The sequence below is a fragment of the Uncinocarpus reesii genome, genomic scaffold (assembly GCF_000003515.1).
Source record: "Uncinocarpus reesii 1704 scaffold_3 genomic scaffold, whole genome shotgun sequence".
Lineage (NCBI taxonomy): Eukaryota > Fungi > Ascomycota > Eurotiomycetes > Onygenales > Onygenaceae > Uncinocarpus > Uncinocarpus reesii.
The window spans coordinates 2502178-2520586 of NW_003052498.1; the positions used below are offsets into that span (position 1 = coordinate 2502178).

At 48.7% G+C, this 18409-nt stretch overlaps 7 protein-coding genes across 7 annotated transcripts; 2 read left to right on the plus strand and 5 right to left on the minus strand.

Annotated features, from left to right (window-relative positions):
- Positions 1 to 148: 148 nt before the first annotated feature.
- Positions 149 to 2033, minus strand: UREG_05639 (uncharacterized protein; the record flags this gene model as incomplete). The annotated part of the gene is made up of 4 exons (XM_002584904.1): positions 149 to 244; positions 303 to 387; positions 444 to 1625; positions 1690 to 2033. 4 exons carry the CDS (start codon positions 2031 to 2033, stop codon positions 149 to 151), a joined length of 1707 nt encoding a protein of 568 aa, XP_002584950.1.
- Positions 2034 to 2908: 875 nt separating this feature from the next.
- On the plus strand, positions 2909 to 4300 carry UREG_05640 (uncharacterized protein; the record flags this gene model as incomplete). The annotated part of the gene is made up of 3 exons (XM_002584905.1): positions 2909 to 3102; positions 3162 to 3671; positions 3727 to 4300. 3 exons carry the CDS (start codon positions 2909 to 2911, stop codon positions 4298 to 4300), a joined length of 1278 nt encoding a protein of 425 aa, XP_002584951.1.
- A 622-nt stretch (positions 4301 to 4922) lies between these two features.
- On the minus strand, positions 4923 to 6787 carry UREG_05641 (uncharacterized protein; the record flags this gene model as incomplete). The annotated part of the gene is made up of 7 exons (XM_002584906.1): positions 4923 to 4943; positions 5016 to 5280; positions 5340 to 5689; positions 5771 to 5906; positions 5973 to 6030; positions 6118 to 6515; positions 6756 to 6787. The coding sequence occupies 7 exons, from the start codon at positions 6785 to 6787 to the stop codon at positions 4923 to 4925; spliced, it is 1260 nt and encodes a 419-aa protein (XP_002584952.1).
- Positions 6788 to 7301: 514 nt separating this feature from the next.
- UREG_05642 (uncharacterized protein) lies at positions 7302 to 8727 on the minus strand (the record flags this gene model as incomplete). Its single annotated transcript, XM_002584907.1, has 4 exons — positions 7302 to 7462; positions 7575 to 7686; positions 7786 to 8550; positions 8614 to 8727. 4 exons carry the CDS (start codon positions 8725 to 8727, stop codon positions 7302 to 7304), a joined length of 1152 nt encoding a protein of 383 aa, XP_002584953.1.
- Positions 8728 to 9839: 1112 nt separating this feature from the next.
- Positions 9840 to 10480, plus strand: UREG_05643 (protein transport protein SEC13; the record flags this gene model as incomplete). The annotated part of the gene is made up of 2 exons (XM_002584908.1): positions 9840 to 10096; positions 10156 to 10480. The coding sequence occupies 2 exons, from the start codon at positions 9840 to 9842 to the stop codon at positions 10478 to 10480; spliced, it is 582 nt and encodes a 193-aa protein (XP_002584954.1).
- Positions 10481 to 10713: 233 nt separating this feature from the next.
- On the minus strand, positions 10714 to 12289 carry UREG_05644 (uncharacterized protein; the record flags this gene model as incomplete). The annotated part of the gene is made up of 6 exons (XM_002584909.1): positions 10714 to 11145; positions 11207 to 11298; positions 11350 to 11625; positions 11668 to 11811; positions 11913 to 12147; positions 12212 to 12289. 6 exons carry the CDS (start codon positions 12287 to 12289, stop codon positions 10714 to 10716), a joined length of 1257 nt encoding a protein of 418 aa, XP_002584955.1.
- Positions 12290 to 13805: 1516 nt separating this feature from the next.
- Positions 13806 to 17226, minus strand: UREG_05645 (uncharacterized protein; the record flags this gene model as incomplete). Its single annotated transcript, XM_002584910.1, has 2 exons — positions 13806 to 17015; positions 17209 to 17226. The coding sequence occupies 2 exons, from the start codon at positions 17224 to 17226 to the stop codon at positions 13806 to 13808; spliced, it is 3228 nt and encodes a 1075-aa protein (XP_002584956.1).
- Positions 17227 to 18409: the final 1183 nt, after the last annotated feature.

Sequence of the window (18409 nt, forward strand, 5' to 3'; positions counted from 1 at the left end):
CGCGCCAATAAAAAAGACCACGCCTCAACGGGGATATCATGTGGCCCCGTTGACTCCATACTATTCCAGCAATAAAACTTCACAAAAATAAGTTTTTCGTTGGATCGCGCTTGTGAGTATAATACACCGAGTTTTAAACGTATACGCATCATGGAAGGATTCGTCGAGGAGCGAATAGACTTTTCGACCATGTTGGCAATCGGCCATCTCGTTCATATTCCACGCCACAATTTTGGCAGAGGACCTATGCAAATTTGTGATTAGAACCTGCAAGAGCATGTATTTGATTGCGCTGAGCATACCTTTGGTCCCTCAGGCCCATCTCTGGCAGCCCAGGTGGCGTGTCCTGGCCAAGCGCAATGCATGCATCGCCAGCTTTGCCTTTCTCTAGGATCTTGTTAGTACTCACAGCCTTCTAGCGCCGAGAATCGAATAGTTCTTACCCATCTGTTAACGTGCCTCCTCCGCCCCCATATCCCGCTATGGATCCAAGGTCTGGTGTCCCACGGCCCCCAGCCGTCCCGGTTGTGGGACTATTACTTCGGGCACGACGCCTTCTTTTATTTCGCTCCCCTCGACCCAGTGGGGTATCTGGATCCGGAAGATCAAAATAGCCCCCAGAACTCTGACGTGTCAATTCCAAGGACATGCCAGCTGTAGAGGAAAACCGTGCTGTTTCCCGTCGAAGCCTTCGGATCTGACGTTCTCGATCTCCTTCGCGCTTTTCAATGTCCTCTTTGGACAGAATTTGTATTCTCGGCTCCCATTCATCTCCTAGCCCATCTGGGTCGTATCTCCAACCAGCTTCCCGTGCATGAGCAGCTTGGTTGTCAATTTCAGCCCCATCTCCTCCGATACCTACCAAACCACCGCTTTCACACGCATCCTTCTTTAGCCGAAGAACAACCTCGCAAATGCCGTGTGAGATTACATTTACCCACTCAGGCCCGAGACCAAGGTCCGCGCAAGTCTTACGAGCGAACTGGTCTGCTAAACCTTGATCATGAAGCAGAGACCATTCGAACCTGTCGGTGTACAGCTTGTTTTGCAGGGTAATATCCAAAATTACAATGCAGCGATACGCGTCATCTGTGCTGAATATACCGTCGTCGGGAGAAATCTGTTGTGATATCCATTTCTTCTGATTCGAGTCGGGCCGATGAGCTGGTATCGCAGAAGATCTCTGTTCTGACGTAGGAGTGTCTGCGACTTGTTGTGCCTGGGTTGGGGTATTGTTCGATTTTTCGGTAGCTGGTGCCTTTTGGAAGATCGGATGCATTGCGACGCCCGCATACTCTTCCAATTGTTGGCGTATTTGATTGCACACGGCCGTGACCATCACGGGCAAATTTGGCAGGTCCAATTCGCGCACAAATATTATTGCAAACTCTTCGGGAGTAAGGAATGGCTCATGGAGATTCCAGAGAATAAAGTCTTTGACCCGATACGGTGGGGCCGCCTCGGGTTTTCGGTAGGCAGGAGCACCGGGGTTTATGCCGATTTCTAGATAGTTTCGCGGCAAGGGGAATGGCTCAAGTGGTTGATGGGCCGGTACTTCAAGATCAATACGGATGGGCACCAAATTCAGAGGCAATAAACCATGCCCCGTTATTTGAATCTCCCTCCTGCAACGTAAGAAACCGATTGTTAGCACGTCTCCCAGCCTTAAAAAAAGGAACTTCGGTTTACATTGATTTCGGTCGCCTTCTAATCACCCATTCTCTGAAATTCGGCTGCACATTCGCGGGAGCGAAGATTTCGGTTCCGAGTTTCTCGCCCGTAGGTCCGCGGTCCGGCTGGAGCTCCTCCCTCTTAAGGCTTCTTAACCCCGTTGGCCGGCGCGTACTATCGCTATTGTCATCGAGCTCTTCATCATCGAAATCATTCTCGGCGTAGTTAATGGCGGCTGTCCCGCGCTTTGTTGTCCGGACAGCAGAAGCTGGCGTTGCAGGAAGAATCGGTGTCAAGAGGGCGTTTGCATATTGGCGAAGTCGCGGAGAATATGAGGTAACGGACGCGAAAGGAAACGACATTTTCAGATGGCTAAGGTGTATAGAGCATTTTCTCGCAAGGATTTAGATATTGCGATGGAATGGAATGGCGCGCAAAAAGAATCAAGTGTGATGAAGACTGGTAGATCTAGCAAAAGATCAGAAGACTCCCTTTCAGATAACTCGGCTAAATGCCAACAAGCTAAGGCTTTGTATCTCAAACCACAGCAAAAGCAGCCAAATGTTTGCAAAACCGCGGGATCGTGACGTGAAAGCTTTCGTTGCCCGAAAACAGCCAAAGCGCACAAGGAACCGCGATGCTGGGCCAAGCTTTAGCGCCAAGCTCGACCAGTCCATATACAGTTAGTTAGCGAAGATTATGGGATTATGTAAGCGAGGATTTCAATGACGCTCGCTTGACCAGACAGACATCAACCTCAGAAGACAGCGTGGATGAGGTGCTGTCCACTGAGAAGCCCTATGGGTGTATATGTGCTTAGGCAGCCTCTTTCTTTCTCATTTTCTGACAGGGATATGCAAATGAGCGACTTTAAGAGTACTAGGCAACCTAGTATCGCTTGTGGTTTGAGACCTCTTGAGATGCGATACTGTATTCCCCGAGGAATATAGACTATGTTCAATGTATACATGATTATATTAAATCAGCACAGCCCAACTTCGCTCTAGATGTGACCCCTTACGGGATGTAAAATGGGCGTCCAGGTTCAAGATGAGCCGTAACTCAAAATCCCAATGGATTAATCGATGGTTGGAGGGGGTAAACAACGCGTTGTATTCCACGCGACAGAAGCCCCTTCTACACTCAGGCGAAGCTAGGCGGAAAAGGCAAGCAATAAACCTCTCCTACCATCTCGTTGCTTCAAGCTCAACAATTCCTCAGCTTCCCCCAAAAAAACATGGCTCCCACACGCAGATCGAGGCGCATTCAGGGCAAGCAGCAAGCAGCTCAACCCACCACAAAAAGGCTTACAGCCGTTGGGAAGCGAAGAGCACGGATTGCGGCTGAAGAACAACCCGACTCCAGTCGAAGTGGGAAACGTAAACGGACAGAGAATGAACCAGAGCCAGAATTTATGCACCTGGAGACAACGTAAGTGGGCAACAGGCTAAATGCGGTATTGTAGGTGGAACTAACACCGCGTGCGCCAGAGTCACCACGCCTTCCCTCGCCACTCCGCACTCTGGAAGATCGTCCTCGAGGACCCAGCTGCGATTACTTGAATTCGCCAAACCGCCAATCACCTGTGTTCCATTCGGCGTACAGAATCGCCCTGAATCCGTCACAAGTCTCTTCCGAGATTTTATCCTACGCCGGGAAACCCCAATTCCTCCCTGGATGAGGTGCGTTTGTGGCATATCAACGAGGGCTTTGTGTAATGGGCTGATCTGTGGCTTGAAACCTAGGGAACGTCTTGAGAGCATTTATCCAGATGAAATTTTGCTCCCGGAACCTAAAAGCACCAGCGGCACACCTGCTCCAACGCTCCAAGATATCAAGCGCTTCGATATGATGACCGCTACCTATAAACATGTAAATACTGCTCGCGTCGAGTATGCGGATGAGAGTACCTGGTTGAAGGCTGTCCGGTCTGCCCTGAGCGGAATAGAGGAACCGGTCTCCAGCGAAGGGGATCTTAGTTTGTTTGGAGTCGCTGAAGTGTAAGTCCAATAAATAACTGCTTCAACGGCTCCTGTTAACGTGATAAATCTCTAGCCAATCTGTGGGTATAGGTCCTGCATCCTTAATGCCGACTGTTGACCATGAAATTCCATTTAAGAAAGTTGACTTTCTTGTCTTGTTCTCAAAGGAGAATGAGGAAGTTGGTTCAATAACAAATGCTGCTATCAAAACGCAACGTGGCCTGTTACTTTCTCAAACAGAAGATCCTTTCATCGGATACCATACTCAATTTGTTGCCCTTGAAGCAAAGACACCTGAAGGAGGTTACTACACTTCCAGCATGCAACTTGTCACGTGGATGGCAGCTGGTCTAGAAAAAGTTAGACTGCTGAAACAACTTGCAGATCAAGTCTCAAACAAACAGGGAAGGCCAGAGATTCTGCCTTGCATTGGCATCAGTGTGGTAGGCCACATATGGAATCTAATAATTGGCATGAAGGCGGACAATGGTGACGTGGTAGGACATCCATTTCTAGCCCTTCTAGATCAATTGTTGCAATCAGTAACAGAAAGTATTCTGGACAGACAATCTATGGGCCGATCCGCATGGGAGATACGTTATCGTTTTGCGGAGTTTTCCAAATCTTCTGCGTCCTCGACGAAATAAGAGCCTGGGGCAGAACTGTCTATTGGCCATGGCTGAAAAAGAATATTCTCTCTCCCCTTGCAGGTGTTGAAGAGAGGGATACCGAAGCGAGTACAGCAAGTTTTTCCTAAGATACCGTAAACGAGTCGCCTCCAATTAACAAGGTCCCTTAACAAGCAATCTAAAAGGAAATATATTCATTCACGGGCACAGCCACTAACTATATGGAGGACGCTGGTTATCGATTTGCCCCAACAAAATTATCGACCGACTGTAGTCGAGAGTAATTCCAAAGGTTGAGGAGCGGGGGTATTTTAATAAAGCCACGGCCATCTTTGGTAGAATGCAAGAAATGGATTCTCAACAATTGACGAAGCCAAATATGGAAAGCTAGGGCTTGAGGTCTGTTTGAAACAAGCCAATGGAATGTAAACGGATCAATTAACGGCCGCTTGATCTGAAAAGTTGAAAGAGTAACACTAGGGGAATATCTAGTACGTGGCAAACTGATTAAGACATAAAAAACCATAGAGCAGACCATATCTTTGATGCTAAGGGTATGAAGATAACATCAGTAATTATCAAACTACAACGTCGGTATCCCGAGAGGGTGAAGGGAACAGAGCCCTTGTCTTGCCGCTTGTCAACGTAGCCCAATTACGCTCTATGCAAAATATTAGTCCATGCGATTCCGGCTCGGATCACGTATATGAGGGCAGGGATTATGTATACGCACCATTTCAAGAGTCCAAACTCTTCGAATCCAAACTTTGAGTTTGCCCTCTACACCCTCTATGCCCTCCAGCTCGACCCCTTCCCACCAGCACCGGCGAGCCGGTTTTCTCCAAAAAAGGAGTAATTTCTGTGCCATACCGACAGCATTGTTACCCGTGATATCTCCTCTAATATCAGTTCGTAATTTCGCCAGCCCCAAGCTGCATATGACGGCTTTATTGGGCTCCCCGGCACGATGGCCCCACCGGTCATCATGATTGAAGCCGCTAGACACATGGAGAAATTAACAAATGACGGGAACACCGGATTGAAAACTTTAGCTCACCCAGCTGTTAGCATTTCGATTAGATGCTGCTCAGTCGTTCCGGCCTCGTCACTTTTCCTAAGTCCAGAGAAGATTCCGTCTTGCCTGAGTAATGCCTTGCCCGCCGCCCGTTTGATCTCCATCATCTCGGGATGGTCAATCCCTGCATGTGGCGGGATTACATAGAAGTCCAAATCTTCGCGAAGGACTATGATGCCTGCACGGTCCTGGAGCATATCTCGGGTACCGCTATGCATCGAATCGATTTGTTCGCCTTCTGGTGAAGTAGTCGGGGATGGAGATGAAGACGGAATTGACTGCGCTACCGACCGAAAAAAGTCAAGCATATATTGAAGGGATATAGGGTCGTACTGGTGAAGATGTGTCAGAATCTTGCTCATTGCAGCCAGGTTGGAGAATTTAAGAAAACCATGTTCCATTGGCTAACTTACATCGATGGAGTATACATCCCCTTCTTGAAAGCCGGCCATATGGCTATCAGGAAGTAATCCGTTGGGGAAAAGAGATAATAACACAAACTCCGGTAAAGTGAGCAATTCATCTCGCGATAAGGTGAACCGTGTACCACTATAGACGTAGAAATCAGCATTCTCAATACAAACTGAGCGTTAATTTCTTATAAGGAATACGAACCGTAAATCAAGAGTAATGGGTTCGTCTCCCCCAATATCTATCCCAATTACAGCGAGTTCTGCGTCAGTTTCCACCAAGAAACAACTCTTCCAAAGCACCCAGAGCAGTCACCGCGAGCCGCGTATGAATGAAGCCTGAAACGTACCTCCAAGTATATTCAGAGGCGGCCCTCCCGTCTGCACCTGAGTGATGATACTCGCAGCCCCTCCCGCAGCCGCCATGACGTACGTAAATGACAACAGTGGGCTCGACCCTTCCGTATAAGGCGGCGGCGGTTCTGCGTCGTCTACGCTTTTAGCAGAAGACTCTCCCTTGTTGTCTCGCGAAAGTGCAGCTTTGGTATCCGCGACAACGGACGATGTGGCTGCGGGTGAAGAGCAGGTCGAGGTTTCTCCGAGGGCGGGACCAGGAGCGAAAATAGGAATGCAGGGAGCGCTTGCTTCTGTGACTGTGCTCTTGGCTTGGCTAAGCTCAGACTCGGGAACGAGGTAAAGCGACGAAAACGGCGGCGGTCGAGGAGACGGAGGGTTAGATGAGGAGGAACTGGAGGAAGGGGAATGAGGAGGTGGTGGAGGAGGAGAATATGCGTTGTCGTTATCCACGGTGTTGAAGGTGAAGCGCTCACGATATGGCAGCGCCTGATGGTCGAATGACGAATCCTATCGGTCCAACAAAGCGGATTGGAATGGTATCAATATTGAATTGAGGGAGTGCGTGTGGTCTCTGCCTGTGCAATGTCAAAGCTGTCATGGGTTGCATTTCAACTGGGCGCTGGAGGCTTACAAGCTTAATTCAGGTGCTAATGGCTTGTGCATTGAACTCGAGCAGTAGGACGTTATCAGAATGAAGGGCAGCAATCAGTTGGACATTAGTTTTCAGAACGAATCCTCGGTTTCCTCCTTTCGTCTCAAGAAGAGTGCATTGCTGTGGAGTGTCAGGCAAAAACAAACAGGTTGTCTAGGAGGCTAAAACTCCCTTACTAGTTCAACAAATTAGTCCATTAAAGCGTCTGTTGCCATCTGATGGACTGCCTCCAAACAAAAAGTGCTTAAAAGATATATTATTGTGAATAATGCCCCAAGGCCAAAGATTTGTAGCTACAGCGCAATACCCTCTTGTGGATTTACTCCTGTCCCTGAAATTGCCATGGGCATGGACTCCCAATCTTTGCCGAAAGATTACCATTAGAGAAGGCAATCGGGCTGCTAAGTTGTTCGAACCAAGGTCTAAGATACATATTTATTCCCGTGTCAAAAAGGATCTTTATAACCCAGCTGCGTCATCTCTCAGTCGTAACAAGCGCTCCCTAAATAATAATGTCATGAGCATCTAAACCGCGCTGGGAGAGACAAGGTAAGGGATAGCCAATTCGGTGATGGACAAAGTTTGGCTCCCATGTGCCGTTAGGTCTTCCGCATGGGAAGTCGGACAAGCTGTCAACTTTGGGGGTGTCGCCGAGGTGCGGAGAACCTGCCCCTGTATGATCAGAACTGGAAGTGAGTGGCCGAAGATCTACGGTTCCCAAGAAGTCCGGTCCTTAGGAAGACGATAACTTCGATCTTCATGCGAAGTCCGTGGCCGGACTAGGCTCGTCGAACTTACTAGGATCGTCGTGATGAAAGAGAGTGGTTTGTTTATCCTCAACATCGAATTTGTGTGACAGCTTCCTCTGCTCCGGGTAATAGGGTCCGCCTGGGTGAAGGGGCTGAACCGCCTAAGAGGTACATTAGTACAAACGATCGTTGCCCTCTGAATTTCGGCGAGTACCAGTGTCCGTTGTGGGTAACCGAGACATTCATGGAAGGGTACTGACTTGGCGGAACTCGTCGCCTTCGACCGTGACCTCGCGATCTCGAAGTTGCCGCATCAGCGCAAGGAAATTGCTCTCCTTGAATTTTTGACTTTGGTCATGGCTAACACTTTCGAGCAATTGCCCGGCTGTCTTGGCGAGTTCCTCCGCTTCGTCCACCCCTTCTTGTGTTGCTAGAATTGTATCCGAGCCTATTCTTATAGTCTCAAGTGGTGGCGCGACGTTATCCATAGGTTCATCATCCACCTGTTGTAATTTGCTCTCCTGTGATTCAACTTCCGCACGGGCTTCAGCGAATGCGGCCTCAAAAGCAGATTCGTCAAAAACCTCCGTAGCCTGTGAGTTTTGTGGCTGTAACATTTGCGAGCTATCCATTTGGCTGGAAAAGTTGCTCATCGGCTGAAACTGCCTGTTCATCAGGGGGCTATGCATCATCTGCTTCTGCGGCATTGAGCTCGGCTGGATTGACTGCGAATGATTCATGAATTCATTATGCCAACCAGATGAAACGGGCCCGTGGGTGGGTGCCTGTGCCTGAAGTCTATGTTGCACAGTGGACGCTGATGGAGGTGAGATATGGAGATTTTGAAAGTCGGGAGCCCATCCGGAACTCGCCCCAGTGTAGTTTCCTGGTGAGAGATGCGAGCCTGCTTGCTGGAAAACCGGCGGGTTGTGCGCATCTGAGAGGGCCGGCCCTGAAAACCCAGCTTCAAAAGACTGAAATTCAGAGTCTAAGACACCCTCGTTTGGGCTATGAGATCGAAAGCCCTAAAATGTTCCACGGTCAGTGAACTTGACCGGGTTGGTTGCCGCTGTAGATCGGTAACTCACCTGTGCAGGAGAGTGACGCGAAAGGATCCGGTCTTGCTGGAGAGTTCTATCCGTAGCAGCATGCTTCTGGAAATTCTGAAGCGGATTCGAAGGTCCACAGAGCGCGTCTGCCATGATTAAAAGCCGACCGGGGTTTCGAAGTAACAAAAAGCTTAGCGGGTTTAGCGGTGCGTAGGCAAGGGGATATGCGGTATAGCGGGAAAACCAAAAGCAGGAAGCAAACTGGCTGAGATATTCAGCATCTCACTTGTCTCATCCGACCAGAGCTGCTGGAGTTGCGAGAGACGAGATGGAACTGTTGAAAGCGGCTCTCAACCGAGGCGATGATGGAAAGGATGCCGGTTAGAATTTCCCTAAATGGCCGAACATGTGGCTTATGTAACACGATGTTTCGGAACCGGAGCTAGTTTACTCCGGTTATTGATCGATAAGATTAGATCGAGGCAGGGGGTTGGTGGTGGCTATTTTGGCCAGCTATGAAGGTCGCATCTCGACAAAAGGCACCACTGATCTTGCACGCTCCGCTCTAAACGCCCATTGTACAGGCATAGCAAGCCCTTTTTATAGCTAGGTTTTCAAAGCATAGTCTGTACTGCTATAAAATGGTACGTTTGGTTGTTTACCCATTCTCGAGACGCTTTTCTCACTGACATTTCAGGCACAAGTCATAACTAATTCCGGTCATGATGATATGATTGTACGTGCCCTGTTCGCTGATTTTCCATACCAGCACCTTCTGCTCGCGTCTACCATGAAATACCGACACTGTCAGCCTTCTACGACTGCTTGCTGACCGTCTCTAGCACGATGCTGGAATTGATTACTATGGCCGGAGATTGGCGACTTGTTCCTCGGACAAAACAATAAAGATATTTGAGCTGGAAGGTGATTCACATCGGCTTGTTGAGACACTCAAAGGGTTAGAATACATCCTCTATCCGCTGGTTGCTACACAGAAAATTAATTGAGCCTTTACTGAAGACATGAAGGAGCTGTGTGGTGTGTTGCGTGGGTATGTATACTGAACTCCTCTTACGTACCTCTACGAACGACGACATTTTGTTAATTGTCATATTATCTAGGCACATCCTAAATTCGGCACTATCCTCGCGTCCTCATCCTACGATGGCAAGGTTTTAATATGGCGGGAACAAGGCTCCCCCGCCTCAACAGGAAGCTCTTGGAGCCGAGTCTTCGACTTTTCCCTCCACACAGCTTCTGTTAACATGGTATCCTGGGCTCCACATGAGATTGGTTGCCTCCTTGCATGCGCTTCATCGGACGGACACGTTAGCGTTCTAGAATTTCGGGACAACAGCTGGACACACCAAATCTTCCATGCTCACGGTATGGGCGTGAACTCTGTAAGCTGGGCACCGGCCGCCGCACCGGGATCGATTATCAGTGCGACCGCCAATACAGGCCAAATCCGCAGATTTGTGACGGGTGGAAGTGACAATATGGTGAAGATTTGGGATTACAAGTATGTTCCCGTCTTTTGTGGAGTTCATGATGGCATTTTGGATCTAACCACTTATATAGCCCCGAGACAAAAGCATATGTGACGTCGAACGTTCTTGAAGGCCACACTGACTGGGTTCGCGACGTTTCCTGGTCACCAAGCATTCTCTCAAAATCATACATCGCCTCCGCTTCTCAGGATAAGACGGTCAGAATCTGGACTTCTGACCCATCAAATCCTAACGAATGGGCCAGCCACCAGCTTCACTTCGATGCCGTTGTCTGGCGCGTCTCTTGGAGCTTAAGTGGGAATATCCTTGCTATCAGCGGTGGTGATAACAAAGTTAGCTTGTGGAAAGAGAACCTTAAAGGTGAATGGGAAAAAGTGAAGGACATTGAAGAGTGAAATGTGGACCAAATAAGCAATCCTTTCTTTGCTAAGCCATTGCTTTAACTGTATGAGAACAATCCGGCGTGGTCTTTATCTTTCAAGCCTCCCTATAATAGAAGGATGATGAATTTTAGAACCTCGGCTAGCCCGTTATAGCGAACACAAGAGTAAAGAAACCTAGTTCAATCATCTTCTCGGAATCAGCCCGTGTTGTGCTGTCTAAGGCCATCTTACTTCCGCCGCCAATATCAAGGTGCCCTCCAGAAGATAAGCGGGCCACCCTCCCATACAGGGTCAGATTGCATGTTGTACCACCGTCCTATCATAATCTGGCCACCTGGAAGCATCACCGCCTCGTATCCAGTAACCCACTCAAAATAATTTTTCCACTGGTCCGGATCAAGGAGGTAGAAATCTGCCAAGTCCTCAAATATTTCGTACCCGATTGTGCACCATTCGTATTGCATGAAACAAGCCCGTCTCCAACCAGGAGAGCCGCCGTGTGTCCCAGGAAGCGACTCACAATATCCTAAAATCGAGTATAAATAGTCTTCCTCTTCCTCTGCCCACCATGTGGCAGAGAACCATTCTCGATCAAAGGCAGAAGGGGCACTTGGGAACGCATGTTCCAATAACTGGCGCATAGCGGGAAGTATTGGATCAGAGTCGATTTTAAAAAACTGGTGGTACGATGTTAGAACGGAAAGCAAATAGCAAAGGTGTTCGGCGAGTTCTACATACCACATGGGGAATCCTTTCCATATGCGTTCCAAAGTCGGCGCAAGTTTGACGCTCTAAAAGGTTCTCTATTCCCGTATACGGATGTATACAGGCTATGAAAAAGTTAGGCCAGTCGAACAGAAAACCAACGAGCGATTACTGACAATAATATCCCGTCCAGCTGGTGGCAAACTCAAGTCGCTCCCCAAAAGCAACATCCCAGGCTTTAGGTTGAGCCGCGGTTTTATAGGAGGGACGGAAGCTATACTCTTCGGAGCTTGTCAAGTGCCTTTTCCAGAAGTTTCTGACATGCAGAAGCTGCTCCAGGTCAATGTGCCCCCCATTGAATAGCGAGAGTCTACCTTCCGATGAAATGCCGTATGCAATTGCAATATCGTAGTCCTCACGGAGGGCGCGAAACGGCCTTTCTAGCCTCAAAGCTAGATGTGTAAGACATATTTGGACTCCTAGGAATAACTGACTCGGTTTTGCTGGCACTGCGGTATTATAGCCGACGATGGGGCGATGAAAAAATTCACTATCCTCGAGCAATTTTGTAAGCACTTCAACATTCAGTGATGTCCTTCCCCGCTTCACATCTCCTTCACCAAAGTATTTGAAGCTTTCTATAGAGCAATATTAGTTGAAGGCGGATGGCCACAGGGGGATAACCTATACCGTTCATTAAGGGTGGACACCCCTTGCAGCCATAGACTTTCTCTGTCACCTTCACCATTTTCGAAGGTGATGGGCTTCCTAAAAATGATTCGTCGAAACTGGTACTCCCATTTAATCTCTATGGAAGTCTTGTCCGGCGGGTATGGATCATATTCACTCAAAAACATCGAGCGCCAAATACCAGAACTCGGTGGTGTAAGCACTTCCGTAAAGCGCTTGCAGGTCTTCATCAAGTTACCCACATCCCGATCTGTGGGCAAAAAACAGGCGATTTTCTGTATCATCTAGGTTCAGACAGGTAAGTTGGGCATTCAGTCTGGCATCCCCTTGAAATAAATATCACTCTACCTCGCTAGGTAAACCTTGAAGCGTCCCTCGATTCTCGGCGGGCATCCGCAAGTGGGGAGGAATAAGGGATAGCGACATTTTGGGAAACAAAAAATGGTATAAGCAAAGGGCAAATGCAACAAAAAATAATGGAAAAGATTGGGGTGCAAAACGTGTCAAAGGCTTTTTGAAGCAAGTGGAAGCTGTAACGAGGTTGATACGTATTTTCTCATCCAGGTTATGTTTGAGGCTGCGAGTGAACAGAGAAGAATCAGTTCACGAAAAAGAAGCCAAACAGAATGTGGGCAACAGAACTCATGTCGAAAAGGATTGATTTGAAAAATAGACGCTTAGTCGCTCTACTTTAGATGGGTGATAGAGTCAATTGAGCCACTGCCCGCAGCCCGCTTCTTATATTGGGCCAAACATGAACAGAAGCCATCAGAACCCAGTCGCCTAGACGACTGCAGGCTGACGACAGTTTGTCAGCTTGATGCCTTGCACAGATATATTCTTCCTGTTGAAAGCCCATAACAAGCCAGCTACATTCAGCTAAGAAGACTTTGGGTATCAACATCTCGTACAATTGCCAAAGGGCTGGGCCTCAGAATAGGAGCCAGCAGTTGTTCCAGGGGAGATATAACCACTGCATTAAATAACATGAGCATTATTGCAAACCAGCAATTGGTTCAGGCTATTCCAGAGGACCTGAAGCCACTGATGAGTTGGTCAAACTGACAAGTTGTGGTTAATTGGAACATTGGAGGTTCAACTAGCCACCAAGTGCAGAACAACTCACGTGGTAGGACCAGATGTTCATCAACAACCAGCTCAGAACTACTTCTTGAGAACATTTGTAACTGCAACAATTTTAACAGGATAATTGGGTTTGGAAATAGTAGTCTCGCACATTTGCATTTGCATTGTGACAGAATCAGACATATTATTTGTGTCAAGATCCCTAATGGCTAAAGTACATACATCAATCATTTCAGCCTGGATCCAGAGTGGGTGTCCATGCTTGACTTTTGGCCTTCTATCAAATAGCACTCAAGCTTTTAATTTAAAACAACACAAGAAAAGGCAATTAAAGCCAAGAAGCCTGTCAAAAATGTAATACAGACCCCAAAGACAGGAACAAAACACCATGCAAACCTGAACAGACTGGCCTCACACCTATATTCACCTGAAGCCAACCGTCCACCATTATCAGGTATCCTAGGGGTATCTGAGCAATGTTCCAGCCGGTGCCAGCAAAATGCCGTGTACAGGAAAGCAGATAGTCAAACAAGAGTATGAAATAAAAAGGGGGTCGCCTTGAACCTTGGAAGTTAAAACAAAAGGGAATATCTTTAGGCCGTGTTGCAGAATTACAAGAGAGAAGAAAGCCAACTGCCAAAGTGAGAAGAAGAAAGAAATAAATACCGAAGGTGCTGAAGGAATGTTAAGAGTTAACTAGGGAAAGCGATGATCAGAACTGCATGCACAGGTAATTCTTTTCCTCTGAACAAAGTCGTAGAAAATGCCGTAAGAATCATACGATCATTGAGGTCATTCTCATTAACAAAGATAGCGAATACATCGCAAATGGTTATCTAGCTTCAATAAGGAAAACTCAAGCATGGATGCTCAAGGTGGACAAATCGCCTTGCGGTTGGTTGAAAATCTTGCTGAATGGAGGATCCGGGACTGGTGTATCGATCTCAGAGAGCTCACAGACTCCTTCTGCTTTTCGAACGACGTCTTTCAATGCTCTCGTAACAACGCCTGCACGTATAACAAGGTCTCGAAGGGATTGAGTGTCAAAGGCCAGTTTCTGATTTCCATCAGCACCCGTTCTGGCATAACCATTGTCACGCAGCTTCCTTTCACGGTGAATTGTATCGAGAACATATTTTGCTTTTGTAGACGAATCTGTTCGTGGACGGTGGCTCTGCCTTTCATTGCGGGAAGGGTATTCGGTTCCAGGAAAATCAATCTGGTCATCAGCAACTGCTACAGAGTCAAACAACCCCATTGGCTTAGTGGATTCTAGTTCGGCTTCAAAGTCCTCAAGGCTGAATGTGAGTGATGAAGTCGAGCGTTTTATCCTTAGCTCATGTTCATAGTCTTCGCCTTCCTCAAAAGTAGCCAGGCTGATGATGCCATGAGCTTCTTTCCACAATTGGCTTGAAGGGCCTTCAGTGATATGCATCGCCCTGGCGCGAGCCCGAAGCAGTTTAAGCTCCTCAACCAAAACGGTCAACTCTTGGACGTGGCTGAATTGACCGTAAACGCTCTCCTGCCGTTCCATGATGGCTTTAGGAACCTTGACTGTTCTGCTCTCCTGGAGGTTATCTTGCCTTTCCTGCAAAGGGTTTGTTTGGCACAGCCGGTCATTGTCCCCAAAATCGAAGTCGCCATCCCAGTCTTCGCTGGCACCCTTATTCCCTAAACCCCAAGTTGCGAACTTCTTAGCGCCATTTGGCTCCGTCGGAGTAACTGGGTGCTGGGAGAGGGGTACACTTTGGCTTCGAAGATGAAGAGAACTAGATGTACGTCGGATAGCAGTCCTGCCGCCGCGCAGATCAAGAAATTGTTCTATATGAGAAGTCCGTGGCCTGGTTCCGGAACCTTGATCGTCCTTCTTAACCTTTTGTTGCTCGGACCAATCATAAAGACACAATCGCGAACTCTTTTCGGAATTCTCGTTCAAAGTTATCGATGAATGCGGACGATGCGTAGAGATTCTAGATATATTTGAAGTGACCCTAAGATTTGCGGATAGCGGCTCCGGATAAACCGTGTGTTGATGGTCTAATGGGCTATCATCGCTTTGCGATGTGTCGTTATTTGGAAGTTTTGTAGTCCGCCGCAAACGCTGCGAGTGTAAAAACAGACCTGTATCGTAATCGCAAGGCTTGTCCAGGAGCCCTGTTTGAGCCGATAGTGAGTGCTTTTCCGCATACTGCAATGCGGAATTGCTGCCAGAGTACGTTTTGAGAGTTTGACTAACGCCCGTCGAGTGATTGGTTGTGGTGTCAGCCTTGGAAGAGCAATTTTCGTTAGCTAGAGAAACAAATTTTGTGGTCATGGTTGAAGTTGAGCTAGGTTGATCGAAAATAGTTTCAATACGCGGGCCACGCCGGCTTGACTTGCTGCTACTCGCTGCACGAGTCGGAAATGAATCGAAGGCAATGTCACTCTGAAAGTCAGTGTCATCTTCTTCCCCAGAGCTGAACACTTTGATATCGTTATCAGACCCAACTAAAGTTGATGCAGGATCCGATGCCGCAGACGAGTGCCGCTGATTTGAACGATTTTCCGCTGGATGCCCTGTAGAAGTCGGCGAACTAGGAGTAGAAGATCCCTTGGATGATGGCTTGCTATCAAACCCCGGGGAATTGGGAGCAGCGGCCGCCAAATTGAGGGCTTCGCATCGGAGGTTTGTAAAATGTGGGAGATGCCGCAAACGCGCCTTTGGAATAAACTCCTCGGTAGTGGCGCCAACTCGATTGAAACGGCTAGCGGACAACTCTGCATGGGACGAAGTACTCGGGCGCCGAAAAATATCTGGATCGGTGATGTTTCCTCTCCGGCGCATGCGCATAGAACTTCCGTTAAGCTTTTCAGTTTTGGATCTTTCGGACATGTCCACTGGCGAAATCTCCAAGTAGACATTGGTTTGTGTGAAGGAAGATCGAGGGGCCATATTCCTTGGCATCGTCCACGGGGACGCAAACTCCTCATGGCTAGTTTCCTGCATGGAAGGAAAGGTTTTTAATGGCTCGATTTCGCTGGTAGACTGGTTTGCAGATGGGCTGGCCCCCGGTCCCACCGGATCCCAAGAATAATGGCTTTTGTGAATCTTTCGCTGGTCTAGATTGGGTGTAGGGTTGGGCTTTCGTTCCGGAGTGATGGCGGAAGCAAGTAACAAAGTAGGAGGAACATTGGACTGTACTATATGCCGATGTGGGGAACGGGTTCGATGTTTGGAAGCCGTAGCTCGTCGCTTGCTGTGGCTGTCTAAAAGATTTGTATGACGAGACTTGCTAAAGTACGGTCGCCATGATCCATTGTGATGTAGGTTGGGAGTACTGTTCTCACCTTGAACAGGGCAATCGGGAAGTGTCTGGGGGGGTATTAGCCCTACTCGACTATCGGTGGATGAACGGTGGCGCATATGTGCCGATCGTTGGTGACTAGTTGCCGGGCGGCGTAGAAGATGTAAAGACGCAGGTGCAGGATTATGAGGCGAGTGCGGTTGTAGCCCATGTGAGGACATTGAGCGTTTCACAAGTTTGTTGGGCGAAGGAACAGGAAATTGCGATGGGAAAAAGGGCGTGGTGGAACTGTTTACCGACGGGGACTGCGGTCGCGAGCCGGAAACCGAGCTTCCGTTCAATGAAGACGTGATTGTCGAAAGACGCCTTATCCAAGATGATGACGGCCTTCCGGTAGTAGTGGGCGACGGAAGTACTTCATCTGTGCCTTTTCCCTCGGTGATGTTGATTCCTGGGCCTACATATGTCCGACGACGGGGGCGTAGGCCAGTTCTATCACTCGGTTGGTGCGTCAAATTGTTCGACTGTGGGTGTACGCATTCGTCCAAAGACAGGTGGCCAGTCTGATTCTGTGAAAATGGCTGCTGTTGCGAAGGACTGGACGATACACCGTGGGCGACGATTGCAGGACGGGACTCAAAAACGCTATTTGAAGGCGAGTGGTAGCTCCTGGCGATTAAAGATTGTCTTCTTCTGGCGGTTAACGGGCGTTGTTTTGTCGGCGAAGGTCGTCCCAAAGCGAACCCTGTGGCTGCGATGCCAACTGTGCCGGCAGCACAGAGCTAATACAACAATCAGTCATTAGCGTAGAAAAGAACACGGCAGTCAAGTATGGATATCGCCCAAGCTTTCGAAACGAACAGTAGGGGGAGCGCAACATCAAGCGCCTCATATACCGGAGGGGAATCAGAGGACAAGGTGCCAGCGAGCGAACGCGCTTGGGGCAGATTGGGCATTTATTCTTGAAGCACTTACTGTTGAAACATGCTCCATCTTCGTCAAATAGTCAAATTAAAACCCCAGCGCCACATGGATGGTTGAGTCCCCGACCAGCTGGTTGAGGCATACCTCACATGCTCTCCATGGTCGTCGTTGATCGCTGTTGGCGCGTATTGAATCCCTAGAACATCAATTGGCCAGGAGATGGGGGATTCGGTGCTCTGGGGGAATTCAGGTCGAAGCGTCGAGTCCCAGACAATCGCCAGCAGGGTCGCCGAAGAGAGGAGTGTTTCGGACAAGTGCGTGGTGATGCCGTGAAAGTGAGGAGGTGTTTTGGACCAAGGTTTGTTGATGGCTATCCTATTTTGGGGGGGGGTTGTGCTCCGGGGTGTTTGCGCTGGAATCGCCGGACAGCCTTGGACAACCAACCTCGCGGAGGGACCAACTTTAAACCCACAGCTGTTTCAAACCGGCACAGAAGGAAACTGAAGGAATCAGAGTGTGAGCTGGCCAGCTCGTCTCCGGAGCGCTTGACTGCAAATGCCCTGCGGCGTTTTTAATAATAATAATGAAGAGGCGGCGGGCTTGATTCGTTTGTTATGGTGGAACGAGGGTCCAGATAGGGGGGCTCGCGGATCGCTGGCTGCTGATTTGTTTTCAGCGCCAAACCCAGACGCGGGAAAAAAGCAACCAAAGAGCGCCGGTGATTGGCTTGGACTCATGGTCAAACCTGCGATCCTGGTGGCACCAATCTGGCCTTCGCAACTGGTCTGAAGCGCACGGCGTCCTCCGTGGTTATGCAGGATTGAGTTCTCCAGGGCCCAATCTCAGAACACAAGTCGATATCAAAAACATCATGGACCTGGGATTGCAGCCAATTGTGGTGCTCGCTACCCCTTACAGAATATTCCTCATGACTACTCTTCCCTTGCTCCGCATCTCATCTCTCTCCGCGATGCGACGGACGTCGATGATGATGAATCCAGCTCCAGCCCGAAGATGCCAGGAAAACGAGGTTCGCTAATCAATCAGCAAAGCTTCACACCCACCCAAACCCACAGTTTTACTTTAGGGCCCTGTCATGGAGGGCCACCCATGCTGGAGAAGCCTCAAACAGGGAATGGCGAATCTTCCTGCTCCGGAGTGCATGGATCCATAACTTGGGCTGAGCCGAGATGGAATTACGAAGCACGGAAGAAACGGATCAAAAATGGCCCTGGGAGGCACCCATCCGCAT